At 46.6% G+C, this 13,936-nt stretch overlaps 1 protein-coding gene across 3 annotated transcripts in view; it reads right to left on the minus strand.

The window, feature by feature from the left end:
- SPECC1 (sperm antigen with calponin homology and coiled-coil domains 1) overlaps positions 1-13,936 on the minus strand; it is a 218,428-nt gene that overhangs the window by 54,355 nt on the left and 150,137 nt on the right. For all 3 annotated transcript variants that reach the window (XM_032841337.1, XM_032841336.1, XM_032841338.1), the window contains 2 exons: positions 10,619-10,775; positions 6,094-6,196 (listed from right to left, as the gene is read on the minus strand). In XM_032841337.1, coding sequence (XP_032697228.1) covers positions 6,094-6,196; positions 10,619-10,775 — 260 coding nt within the window. The remainder of the gene's footprint in view (positions 1-6,093; positions 6,197-10,618; positions 10,776-13,936) is intronic.

Here is a 13,936-nt window from a genome sequence, read left to right on the forward strand (position 1 = left end):
GAGTGGCTCACTGGGTTAGATGTCTGCCTTCAGCTCTGGTCATGATCTCAGGAGCCTGAAATCGAGTCCCACGTTGGAGTCCCTGCTCCGTGGGAGCCCGATTCTCTCTTTGCCTTCCATTCCCCTCACTTGTATTCTCTCTCTCTCTCTCAACTAAATAAAATCCTTAAAAATTTTTTTTCTAAATAAATAAAGCCTCATGTGATAAGGTTAGGCCCACCCAGAGAATCTCCCTGTTTTAGGGCTGGCTCATTAGCAAGCTTAATTCCATTTGTCAGATCCCTTTGCCAGGTGACCTAACAGATCATGGAAGAAACACCAGGTAGTGGAGATAGCGGGGGTGTCTTAGAATGCTGCCACCAGGCCCAGATGTCAGCGCTGACTATTCGTTAAGGCACCGAAGAACATTTATGCAATATGTATGCTGGGGCCTGACCCTGGATCTCAGGAATTGCAGTCCCCCGGGCGGGGGTCTTGGGCCTCAGGGCATTCTTGAGTGCCCACAGCCTTGAGAACCTCAGATCTGAGAGTCTCACCTCTGTGTAAGAAAACCCTTATGGGGCGGGGGGCGTCTGGGTGGCTCAGTTGGTTCAGCGTCTGCCTTTGGCTCAGGTCATGATCCCAGCATCCTGGGATCTAGCCCCGCATCGGGCTCTCTGCTCAGCGGGGAGCCTGCTTCTCCCTGTCCCTCTGCCTGCTCCTCCCCTGCTTGTGTTCTCTCTCTCTGTCAAATAAGTAAAATCAAGAAAGAAAGAAAGAGAGAGAGAAAGGACGGAAGGGGAAAGAAGGAAAGGAAGGAAGGAAGGAAAAAAGAAAACCCTTTCTTTCGGTTCTGGATCTCAACTTGCCAAAAAACTGTGTGTTATAAAAAATTGGAAGCATCAACGGACATGAACCACAGGAACACGAATGTCCTGAACAGACATCGCGGGTTAATCATCTAGGAAAAGTAAATAATCTGACCCTAAGGAAGAAACTGTGGGATTCTCTGTTACCTTGTGGTCCCAGCCACTCCACTCTTGTAGTTTCCTCTCGCTGTGATTTAGTACAGATTTAGCGGTAGAAACGACACCCACTTATTATTAGCTCAGCGGGGCTCTTCCCTTGAGGCCCTGGGCCAGAATCAGCTTTCCTAAGCTTAAAGTTCACTCAGGGTGTTGGCAGAACTCATCCTTTTAAATTTCCCTTTGACCTTGACGGAATCACCAGGGTTGGCCTCACTGGTCAGGCACAGCAGGGCCCTAGGAACATAGCCAGGGTGACACCTGCAGACTTGTGCGGTGGCTGTGCCTCGTCACACTTCTTGGAAGGGGCGAGGCCGGTGCAGAGATTTACAGCTGAATTCCACCCACCCATCCAGGACAGGTCCCTCAACGGAGGGAGGGGAGAAGGTCAAGTGCAATGACCATCCTTAGCCTCGCTGAGGTCCGAGGGCTCCAGGACAGGGACAGCAATGGCAGAGGACACTGCATCGCCAAAGTGTCTTCACAACTTCACAACTGAGGGGAGCCCCCCTCCCATACTGTTTTCTGGGTATTGGTAGGACCTCAGCACTCCCGAGGCCTTAGCGCTAGAAAGTCCCAGTTTCCTTGCTGGCTATCAGCTAGGGACCTCTCTCGGCTCCTGAGGCCCCCTTGACCTTCAAGCCCACTAATGGTGCAATGAGTCCTTATGATGCTTCAGAGGAAATGCCAGCTTTTAAAGGGTTCATGTGTTGGGTCTACCCAGACCACCTCCCTTTTGCCATATGTGGGGAGGAAATTATTTAAGGGAGAGGGTCACTGGGGGTCATTCTTAGAATTCTGCCTATCACCGCCACCATCTTGTCTTCTGGCCCCCTAGAGAACCCAAAAAAGGGGTTCTCTGCATGAGAGATGCAAATTTCTGTCATAACCCCAAAGAAGGAATTAAAGGCAGATTAAAAAAGGGAGATGTAGGGTTCCACGGGTCCGACCTATCCTGGGCTTGGGATATAGTTCACAGGCAGCCTGTGGACCGAGAGTAATGTGCAAGGGCTTCTTGGAACCCTGATTCTAAAAAGAAAATCCACGGAAATGTGAGTGGGGTAGAATGTCTAGAAAGGTCTCCTCTTTGCTGAGAGCCGCCTGGAGCTCAGAGCAGGCCTCACTCTGGACTGACTGCGTGTTCATGTCCCCCCTGAATCTCAGTTCTGGGGCTACCTCAAGACACCCAAAGCTGAACCTGGGGCTCCGCAGAGGGTCTGACCCACCGTTCTACCTTTTCAGAGCTGCCACCGTGTGTTACTTAAATTCCAGAGGATGCAGTTGCTAAGGTAATGATGTTTTCTCATTCTGACCTTCCAGGCCTAGAACTTGACGTGGGATAAACCTTGATGAAAAGATTCACATCTTCCCCTCCATCAGGGAAACTAAGCCATAGCTCACGTGTCACCTCCCTGGCCTTCGTAGGATGGTGGCATCATCCACACACCTGGCACTCCTAAGCCTCCTACACAGACCCTTCTCCACAGTACACTCAAATAAGTACGTATCTTACTTTTTAATCAGAATCGTCGGTCTGCGTGAAGATGGAAGCTCCATGAGAGCAGAAATTCTGCCTGTTTTCTTTTCTTTTTTAAAGATTTTATTTATCCATTTGACAGACAGAGATCACAAGCAGGCAGAGAGGCAGGCAGAGAGAAAGGGAAGCAGGCTCCTTGCCGAGCAGAGAGCCTGATGCGGGGCTCGATCCCAGGACCCTGGGATCATGACCTGAGCTGAAGACAGAGGCTTTAACCCACTGAGTCACCCAGGCACTCCTCTGCCTGTTTTCTTCACTGCTGATGTCCCAGAACTTAAAATATAAGGTGATACCAAACAGAGCCCTCCCTAAAAAGCCATATGGATTTTTATGGAGAGTTTTGACAGAGCCCACCATGCTATACTCTGGTGGGCTGAAAAGAAAGTTCTTTCAAGTGAAAATGTACATGGCTACTGCCTTTTTTTTTTTTTTTTAGCAGAATTGTCTGAGTTTTCTACAATTTACTTTTGGCTTCCTGAGTCAGAGAGAACAATCTTTAGAAGGCTTAAGAGGCATCTCAAACAAACAGGTCTAGACAGAGGATATTTTGCGAGGAGTAAATAAATCAGACACATACGACTTGTGTTTCCCTCTAAATTTACAGAGATTTAACGACAAATGAAAAAAAAATACTTTTCAGGCAGAATGAGTTTTGGGTTTCATTAAGCGTAACATGCTTTGAGAACTTGTACAAGACGTTCACAAAACAAAACATCACTACAGCAGGAAATACAATTCTCGCTCTTATGATGGCAAATAGCTGATTGTATAATCCTCCCGGGCATTCTAATTATAATAACACTCCATGCCAAAGGACCGATTCTTCCTGGAAATTTTCATCGTCTCTTTGTGTCCACCTAGCACTTCCCTCAATCCACTTCTGTAAGGTGGGGAAATGATAGCTCAGTCAAGTGGCTATGACCGCATGCGGCTCAGCCAGGGCCAAGACCTTGTTCCTGGCCTTTCTGAGGCCACCCCTACTTCCCTTACCCTAAAGCCTCCCAGAATCAGCTTTCTCTCCCCAACTCCTTAAGCTTCTCCATTTCCTCGGCGATGTGGCTGATGTGTGGAGGGAGGCTGTCGTTGGGGTGGCCTGCCTTTACAGGGTGGTTTCGACCCTCAGAGTGGGCTGAAGCGGGGGGCTCAGAGAGTAGCTAAAGGAGAAACAATGCATTGGAAACAAAGTTTGTACTCTGGGGGTCTTTCTTACTGGCCACTAACTCAGCTAATTTTTTTCTCTTTCTATTTTAGCAGAAACCGGGGGAAAAAAAGGTCATGTCAAAGATACAAAACACTTCTATTCTTGGGTAGAATCTGATTTTAAGACCCTTGACTCCTGCTATTATAAAGACAATCCCATCCCAGCCCTGCTGCCGCTCAAGTATCTGGGGCCTGGCTCCTGGCCGAGGCCTTGTTTTCTTGCTCGGGTCTTTCTTTGTCCCCGCCTCCCTCAAAGCTTAAAGTTGGGGAAGGACTGTTGGAGTACCAGAATCTTCAGAATTTTTAGCAAAGTGGGGTAAAGGTGTGGGAAAGCAGGGCCTGCGTGGGGAGAAGGGAGGAGATGACAAATTTATTTTGATTATTTAACATTTATTTATTTATTTAAGTCATCTCTGCACCCAAAGTGGGGCTCAAACTCATGACCCCATGATCAAGAGTCACATGCTCTACTGACTGAGCCAGTCAGGCGCCCTGGAGATGGCAATTTTAAAGAGGGTTGCTATTTAATGGGAAAGGGAACATAATCCAACTTACAGAAGAAAACACTGGAGAATATTTTTGTGTCCTTGGAACAAAGATTTCTGAAACAGGACACAGAAAGCACTAGCCACTGGGAAAAGACAGATAAATGAGATGTCATTAAAATGAAAGACTTTGTTCAACAAAAAAGCAAAAATTCAAGCCACTGTGGGAGCAGACATTTGCAATACCTCTATTTGACAAAGGATGGAGTCTAGAATATATCAAGAGCTCCTGATAGCAATCAGGGAAAGACAAGACAATCTGATTTTATTCTACCTTTTTTTTTTTTTTAAAGATTTTATTTATTTATTTGACAGAGGGAGAGAGAGATCACAAGTAGGCAGGGAGGCAGGCAGAGAGAGGGGGAAGCAGGCTCCCCGCTGAGCAGAGAGCCTGATGCGGGGCTCGATCCCAGGACCCTGAGATCATGATCTGAGCCCAAGGCAGAGGCTTAACCCACTGAGCCACCCAGGCGCCCCAACAATCTGATTTTAAGACAGGCAAGAGACCTACAGAGCACATCCCCAAAGAGATTACCCCAATGTTGCCCACTTAGCAGGTGGAAAAGTCCTCGGCCTCATGGGCCAGCAGGAAAGTACAAGTCCCAAGCACAAGGAGATGCCACTACACACTTATGCAAAGACTGGGAGTAACAAGACTGTTGTCGGTGAAAATGCAGAGAAACGATCTTGCCTCTCTTGCTAGGGGTGGGGGGAGGGGAGGGGAAGCAAACCGCACAACTGTTTCAGAAATCTGTTTGGCACGATCTTGAATACGGGCACACCCGATGGCCCAGTAATTTCACTTCTAGGTGTAGATCCAAAAAGAATGAGCGCACCTGTGTTCCAAGAAAAATGCATGAGAACGCACCAGCACCACGTAACGACAGCCCTGAACTGGAAATAACTCATCTGTCCAGCAAGAGGGGAAGGGGCAGATAAATAATGGGTGTGATCCCACAACAGGTTCCAAAGGGTAAAGAAAATGAACAAACCAGAGAAGCCTTGATGACTTCATATCGTAGGTTAAGAGCCAGATGCAGGTACGACAGGTTTTGATTGTATTTATGTAAAGTTCAAGTGCAGGCAAAACTAACACAGCATTTAGGGATGCCTGCTTTTTGCGGAAAACCATGAGGAAAAGACCTGAGCACAACACTTGTCTTTGGGAGTGGGGAAGGGCTAGGATCAGAAAGTCACACAAAAGGTTTGGGGGAATTGACAATGCTCTGTTTCTGGAAGGGAGTAGTGGCGGCCTATGTTTTCGCGTCATAATGGCCCATGAAACTGTACCGGCTATTTGTTGAATTTTTATCTTTGTATATGATATTTCATAATAACAAAGCTTACACTTCTATCAAGCATTACTTCCTCGTGTAACCTTCCCAGAAGACAAATACTGTCTTGATAAACTGACGCAAACAGCTCTAAAGTAACAGAAAAAATGGGGCCTTTGTGTCAATCAGGGAGAGGCACCCTCTTTGGGAAGGTGCTTCAGCCAAGGCTGTCTTCCCTGGACTGAGGCAGCCTGTTGGGCCCATTGCTTGCGGAGTCTACATCTCCTCTGAGCAAAGAAAAAGGTGTCCCTTCCGCAGGAGACGCGGACCTGCACTGAGGTCCACGGCTTGTTGGGTGGACTGGCTTTCAGTCCCACTTGGCACCACAGCAAACCCTACTACCACCATGGCCCTTTCTAGGAGAACAGAAGGGCAACAATTAGATGCCATGCATATGCATGCACAGGACAAATACGGGCCCAGGACTGCTGTTGCCCAGAGCTGGCTGGAGGCTGGCCAATGCCGTCACTCACCGCGTAGCCTTCTGTCTTCTTCTGGCACCATTTCAGGAGAGCGTTACGCTTGGAGCCGCCATATTCCCGGGCCAAGGCAGCCAGCGGGTCTCTTCTTTCCACGCTGGTTAGAAAGAAGAGCACAGAGTAAAGAGAAGATGCTAATGTTTAGAAGCCTCAAGTATATATGAGACAAATAACTAGATTAGAAAAGCCAAAGTCTAGGTCAACCCAGGGAGACTCAAGAGAAACAACCAAATTGGTCACATTAATAGTACATTTTATTATGTCTCACGATACGAAAGAAAAATTAATATGTACTTCTTGGCTATCGGAAGTCTGGAAAGAGGCTGGTTTTGTTTTTGTTTTTGTTTTTTTAAATCCATCTGTTGGCTCCGTCCACCTAGCCCTTAATTGACTTAAGTACAGTGCCATTTTAACTGAAGATGCTATAGAAAAAAACACTCCACAAGCTTCAAGGCTTTACCTTATCTACATAACATATAAAAGGAAGAACGAAAGAGCATTGAAAAACACCAGATTGGCTGGTGCTGGGAAGGAGATACCAGGTGATCATCAGTAAAAATGACTCAAAACAGGGTCTTTGCACACTCCAAAGGAGGCCCTCCTCAGAGTGTGCTACGTTAACTCAATTCTGAGCACCTGTTTAGCCAAAGGAAATGATTTTACTAATTAATACACAACAGCATTCTAATTCTCAGTTTGCTGTAGACATCTGTTAATCTTTACACTACCTAAGATTATTCACATACTACCAAGGGATTTAAGACCACACAGCGTCTTCCACGATGACTATCGTGAACCAAGAATTAGATACCCCAGCGATGGAACAGCATGAAGGAGAGCAGGAACGAAACAGCTGATGTATCTCTGGAACATTCGCTGTTAATAGGCAATTTATGAGCATGTACACCCCCCGAACAGCATGGGGAAAAGGGCGCTGGCCCCACACACAGCTGAAAATCCACGTACGACTTTTGATTTTCCCTGAACTTAACCACTAATAGCCCACAGGAAGCCTTATCGATAACATATAGTTGATGAACACGTATTTTGTAGGTTATATATATTGTACACTATAGTCCTACATAAAAGTAAGCTAGAGAAAGAACATAGTAAGAAAATGATAAAAAAGAGAAAATAAATATATAATACTGTATTGTATTTATCAGAAAGAAATCCACATCCGAGTGGACCTGTCCAATTGAAAGCCCGTGAAACAGGAGTTACTCCTAGATGTGTGTATCATCAGAGCACATATGCAAGAATGCTCATAGTAGCACTTTTTATACTAAAAAACTGAAAACAGTCAAATGTACATCCTCAGGAAAATGGGAGAACGGCAGTGTATTCCTACAATGGAATACTGTACAGCAATAAAAACTGATGAATTACAGATGTATGCAGTAACTTGAACAGCAGGAACAATTTTGAAATAAAAAAAGAAAAAACCACAACATGTGTCCATGTATACAAAATTTTTAATGAGTAACGTATTGTTGATGTTGTTTGGGGATACAAGCATCCGCTGTGAGAACTGGGAAAGAAAAGCAAAGGACGACATATGCCATAGTCAGAGACGGTGGTGGCCCTGGAGTGGGGCAGAGAAGGGGGGGGGCTGTCAGGAGATTTCAGTGGTAATAATAACTTTATTTTCGTCAAACTGGAAGGTTGGTATCCAGCAGCATTGTTGTTCTTTATACCTTACACGCATTTTATTGTTACTGTTTTGTAACATTCTGATACTAAATAAAAATACTTTTTTTAAAAAGATTTTATTTATTTATTTGACAGACCGAGATCACAAGTAGGCAGAGAGAGAGGAAGGGAAGCAGGCTCCCTGCTGAGCAGAGAGCCCGATGTGGGGCTCAATCCCAGCACCCTGGGATCATGACCTGAGCTGAAGGCAGAGGCTTTAACCCACTGAGCCACCCAGGCACCCCCTTAATAAAAATACTTTAAAAAATATTTTCTTTATTTATTTGAGAGCAAGAGAGTGAGCACAAGTGGGGACAGAGGGGCAGAGGGAGAAGCCGACTCCCCCATGAGCAGGGAGCCTGACACGGGGGTCCATCCAAGGATTCTGGGATCATGACCCGAGCCGAAGGCAGCAGCTTAACTGACTGAGCCACCCAGGTGCCCCTTAATAAAAATACTTTAAAAATATTTCTAGGAGTAATGGATGATTGAGGACCTCAGCCACCTGAATTAAGGTAGAGAAAATGTCATACTTGCATTAAAAATTTTCTTGTGGGAGGCACCTGGGTGGCTCAGTCGATAAGTGTCTGCCTTCTGCTCAGGTCATGATCCCAGAGTCCTGGGATCGAGCCCCACACCACGCTCTCTGCTCAGCAGGAAGCCTGCTTCTCCCTTTCCCACTCCCCCTGCTTGTGTTCCCTCTCTTGCTGTGTCTCTCTCTGTCAAATAAATAAATAAAAATCTTAAAAAAAAAAAATTTCTTGTGTAATTTGATGGCTGTTTCCCCTGCACCTGGTATATTTGTAAACTTAAGTCCCCGAGTTTCTGTGGTCAGAGTCACTGTTAACTATGAAGTTATGGTAACTGTGCCTGTTTGTTACTTCATTGCTGAGAACTGAATTTCTAGGTCTGACAAACTAGGGAAGACTGAAATGCAGGTTTCAAAAAGAGCTTCTGTATCCATGGATGACCATGACACTAACAGAACAGGTTTCTTTAAAAAATAATGTTAACTAGATACGACACTCCTTCCAAATTAATAATAATAGGATGAGAACTTCCAAAACAAGTGATTTCTATCCTGTCATTTGTTTGTCTCAATGACGTGAATACGAAAATAAAATAACACATTAATCACTAATTTAATCTTTCATGATGAAGGGTAATAATATAAATTGCATATTAACATACACATAGCCTTTTTGTACGCATTTCTGGCATAAAGAAAAGAGCAGTTTCAGGCTAGCACTAATTCTGGGCCTTAAAAGCAGTTTTGATCACTTAAATCTCCTGTGCATAAACAAGGCTAATATGTAGTATCTGAGGCTTTAAGTTGAGTCTCTGAAAGGCATGACTTCATCTATTTGGGTCCAAATATACGCTACACCCAAAGACCTGCCAAGAACGGAACTTATTCAGACTTTCATAAAATCCTTTACAATACCCAGAATGGTAGTTGCATGTCCGTCAAGCAGCCGTTACTCCCCAAGCAGCTAGTTCTGAATATGTGTCTGTCGACCTGTTCCCAAGCACTGGCTGGCCTGGTGCTGTGTGTGTAGTACGGCCCCGGGGCCCGAGAAAGAGACCGACGTGTGAGATGAAGATTTACTGTGTACTACAGCACAGCCTAAATACATGGGAACGAAGGCTCACACGACATGACAGTGCATTAAACACCCCGCATGAGCCTAAGACACGGAAGGCAGAGAAAGGGGGTGTGGGTGCCAGCCGGGTGGCTGGCTACCAGCCTGTGGAGGGTTTGACTTTGCAGGGGAAGCACTCAGGAGTGTGAGAGGACAGGAGGGAGACGATTCAGGCCGGGCCCTTGTGAGTGGTCGCAGAAGCTCGTGTCAGCTGCAAAGGCTGAGAATGGAAGTGGCAGGTGAGCTGGGGGGTGCCGAGCTGCGGGGAACACAGGGAGCAGCACGAGGAGTGTGGGTGGAAGCGTGCATGACAAGTCAGGGGAGGTTTCTGAGAAGGTCTACATGGGATGCACTTCCTGTTTTTGAAGACGGACTCCACGTGGAGAAGCCGCGGGGAGAGCTGAGGGTGGGGAAGTGGCTGGAGGAGGCTTGCTGGGGCCCGGGGGAGCAGGAGCACTGAACAGGGAGAGGTGGCAGAGGCAGGAGCCACGCCAGGCCTCTGGTGGCCACCCTGGCCGTCTCTGTTGTCTCTCTCCCCTGCTCTCCCCCTCCCATCACTGCCAGTGCGCTTGTGATGCTGACTTCAAAGCGCCCCTCCAATCCTTCCCATATGCACTGTTTCCTGCACTGCTACTCAAAATCCAAATCCGAATCCCACAAACTTAATGGTTCCTCCCTGCTTTACCAGAAAGAGTAGAAACCTCTAACCTTGGCAATGGAGACCATTCACAAGGTGACCCCAACCTCCCTTTCTAGCGGTGATAATCTGAGAACCTGTCCGCCTCCCCAGCCCATACTAGGAGATGATGATGTGTCTGCCAGGGCCCGTCCTCATGAAGCCCCCAGGACAGTCTACCCAAACGAAACCACCCCCAGCTCCCTGAATGTTGTGCAGGGCTCCTCACAGGAGCCCCTGCAGGCCCCCTGGCAGAAATGCTGCCTCCCCCTTTCCAGACTTCTCAACCCAACTTACGACCCCCCAAGAGTCTGCGTCCACTTCTGGTTTCACGGCCCTATTTCATTTTGCACAGTCCTGCTGTCCAGGGCCCACTTCCCAGTTCTATGTCTGGTTGTTTTCATTCAGGAAAAATACACATACAAGTAAACTGACCATAGGCGGTGAAACAGAAGGAAGATTACAAGGCCACCAGCCCAGTGAGGTCTCACTGTGTAAAACGTGATACCTGAGTTTGCTCTGCGGTTTCAAGCCCCCAGTGGACGCGCTCAGCAGCCTTGTGTTCCCGAAGCCCAGAGAAGGGGGTCTGCTCAGGGACTCCAGCGAGGGGCTCTTCCGGAGATAAGGGTCCGGTTTCAGGTCCTCACCCCTTCCCTTTAGAAGATCTGTGTGGAGAACAACATAGTCACCTATTCCTGAAGAAGAGAAATTTGACTGGTCACCACACTTTCTTCTCAAGTACAACAGAATTCTCAATGGATTCCTAAATATAAATATATAATAAATGTAGGTTTATAGAGTTAAGTAAAAAAAAACGCACATCGGGACATGGCCTTTTCTAGAAAGGATTCTCCAGGCAGGACTGACTACATAATTCAGAGAGACTAATGCCAAATTAGCCCCTCATTCAAAAATTATGAAGAATTTCAAGATGGCACCCTTGGAGCCGTGAACCAAAGCCCTTCTCGACCCTCTGCACAGGTCCTACCCCCTCAGAGCCAGCCCTGTTCCCAGTAAAGCACTTTGTTTGAACCGACAGGCATCTGAGAGAGAGAGAGCTTGCTGGAAGACACCCAGTGGGATTTTCAAGTCACAGGTGGCAGCAGGCAAAAAGCTGGGTACCCAGAATGGTAACGATTTTATAGGGAAAAAAAAAGCCATTCTAGTCATAGGGTCTGGCTGGCTAAAAATAAGCAAACATAAATTCTTTAAAGACTCCTCTCTGCTGTTCTATTAGGAGTCAAAACAGGTTAATGAAACAGGCGGAATCCTCCGGATGGTATTTCCTGAAGGACCACCAGAGCACAGATCGGGAGAAAACGTCGAGAGTGTCTGGTTTGTACTGACAAAGGCAACAGGAGCTCAGAGAGCAAGGGTGGCTTGCTCAACGCCACACGACAGGCCTCTGTGACCAGGCTGAGCCCACGGTAGCTTCCTATGACACCATAAATAGTCATGGAAGAAAACAATGCTTGTATGGCTAAGAGCCGCCAATTATGGGTAGCAAAGTGGGGAGTGAGGCTAATGAGCTTGAAGAGGAGAGGGAAAACAGTGCTTACATCGCTAAAGAGAACAACAAAAACAGTGCATTAATCTCCTTTCAGCAGCTTCTGATGACCTCAATGCTGGCAAGGCTAGCCCGAGCGAGCAGTTTTCACCGCGTAACTCTTTTTTAGTACAGTAAATAGCATCAGCCGCGTAGACAGGTGTCTGGTGGGGCAAAGGGGGGCACTGACAAGGAATGGTTTACTTTGGGGCAAGAACTACTAGGGTTTGAGCGCCAGATTTAGCTTGTCAATTAAAGCGACGGCTTCTTCGCACAAAAGGCAATGTGGGAGGGACAGAGAAGACACAAATATTGTGACCAAAAGCTCATGTGGTACTTAAAAACATGGTTAAGATGGTATGTTTTGTGTTACGGGTATTTTAGCCACAATTACAAAAACAAAACAAAACAAAACAAAAATAAGCTTGCCTAGGAATACATCACTGTGCCCGTAACCGAGTTATCCCCGATTTTCCACTACATAGCAAGTGTAGAGAACGCAAATCAGGCGGGTTTCCAATACTCTGTTTTTTGTTTTTTGTTTTTTTTTAAGATTTTATTTATTTGTCAGAGAGGGAGGGAGAGAGAGCGAGCACAGGCAGAGGCAGAGGGAGAAGCAGGCTCCCTACAGAGCAAGGAGCCCGATGCGGGACTCGATCCCAGGACGCTGGGATCATGACCTGAGCCGAAGGCAGCTGCTTAACCAACTGAGCCACCCAGGCGTCCCTCCAATACTCTGTTTTGACCTCCCTTCCACTTCTAGGAAGGGGGAACTCGTCTGCACAGAAAAAAGAGCCTGCTCTACTGGCTTCACTCACCCTTTCTGGGTTTTTGTTTTTTTTTTTTGGTTTTTTGTTTTTTTTTCTCTTATTCTCCTCTCCTTAGACAGTATTTCCTTCTTTATTTATTTAACACAGAGAGAGATCACAAGTAGGCAGAGAGGCAGGCAGAGAGAGATGGGGAAGCAGGCTCCTCGCTGAGCAGAGAGCCCGATGCAGGGCTCGATCCCAGGACCCTGAGATCATGACCTGAGCTGAAGGCAGAGGCTTAACCCACTGAGCCACCCAGGCGCCCCTAGCATTTCCTTCTTCCTTGGAGTCATTATTCTGACTCCAAGTCCTCATATGATAAGCTTTTATCACTTCTTTATGACGTTGCTGATCAGAGCAATCCTCTGCCTTGTTACCAGAAGGTAGCAGGGTAGAAAGAAGCAGAAAAAATCCCACCCTGGTCCCACAGCTTTCTATCTATGCAGTCTGGATTTCTGGCTTTCTTGCACTGCTAGAGGCACCAGTAAATAATTCGTTTACTGTTCATCTTTTCTGTGGCATTACAGTAAGGACACAGAGTCCTACACATACATTTCTGAGGCATATACTCGGGACAAGCTTACCCTTCTGCTAATGTCTGCTCTCACAGGTGAACTGAGCAGAAAGGGAACAGAAGCTAAGGTCAAGGTCACCCATTCCGCTCAGCCCACAGCCAGCTGCGTTCACTCAGCCCCTGGAGTGAACCTCTGAGGGAGACAGCACTATTTCCAACCCAGAGATGAGGAAACCACAGCCCCGGCAGGTGGAACGATGGGGCCAAAAGGCAAGCCCACCCCCATGTGCCCCGCTCCGTAACTGCGGCTTCAGACCGGCCACCAGCACTCGAGGCGCAGGAGTGACAAAGCCACAGGGAGGATCGTGGATTCCAACCACGGTGTCACCGGCAGGGTCCGGATTTTAAAAAATACCAGAGTAACAACAGGAAGAGGGCTACATTCAAAGGCAAAGACAGCACGAAAGAGGCATATTTTAGGAATTGTGGAAGCAAGAGACCTTCAGAATCAGATAAGATTTTTTTTTTCTAAAAATAGTTACTTCTAAAGATGGTTAAGATATTCTCTTAAGATTCCATAAAAAACAAACAGAAAACTCCCCAAAGCTAGACATCTCTCCCGAACAGATGCGCACTGAGAAGTACAGTGGCAGAAGTAGGATCTAACATCCAGAACACAAACAGAGTCTTAAATTGTTCGGAATAAATGCCATCAACTATTTTTCTAAGCTCGGTTTCAGGCAAAGAAGAAAAGTAAATCTCACAAAATAAGAGGTCAAACGTATTTGCTGTTTTCTTTAAATTTTTAAATTTTTTATTTTTAAAAAATTTTATTTATTTATTTGACAGAGAGAGAGAGAGATCATAAGTAGGCAGAGAGGCAGGCAGAGAGAGGGAGGGAAAGCAGGCTCCCCACTGAGCAGAGAGCCCGATGCGGGGCTCGATCCCAGGACTCTG

This window comes from Lontra canadensis, unplaced genomic scaffold, assembly GCF_010015895.1.
Source record: "Lontra canadensis isolate GAN:19392208 unplaced genomic scaffold, GSC_riverotter_1.0 scaffold122, whole genome shotgun sequence".
NCBI lineage: Eukaryota > Metazoa > Chordata > Mammalia > Carnivora > Mustelidae > Lontra > Lontra canadensis.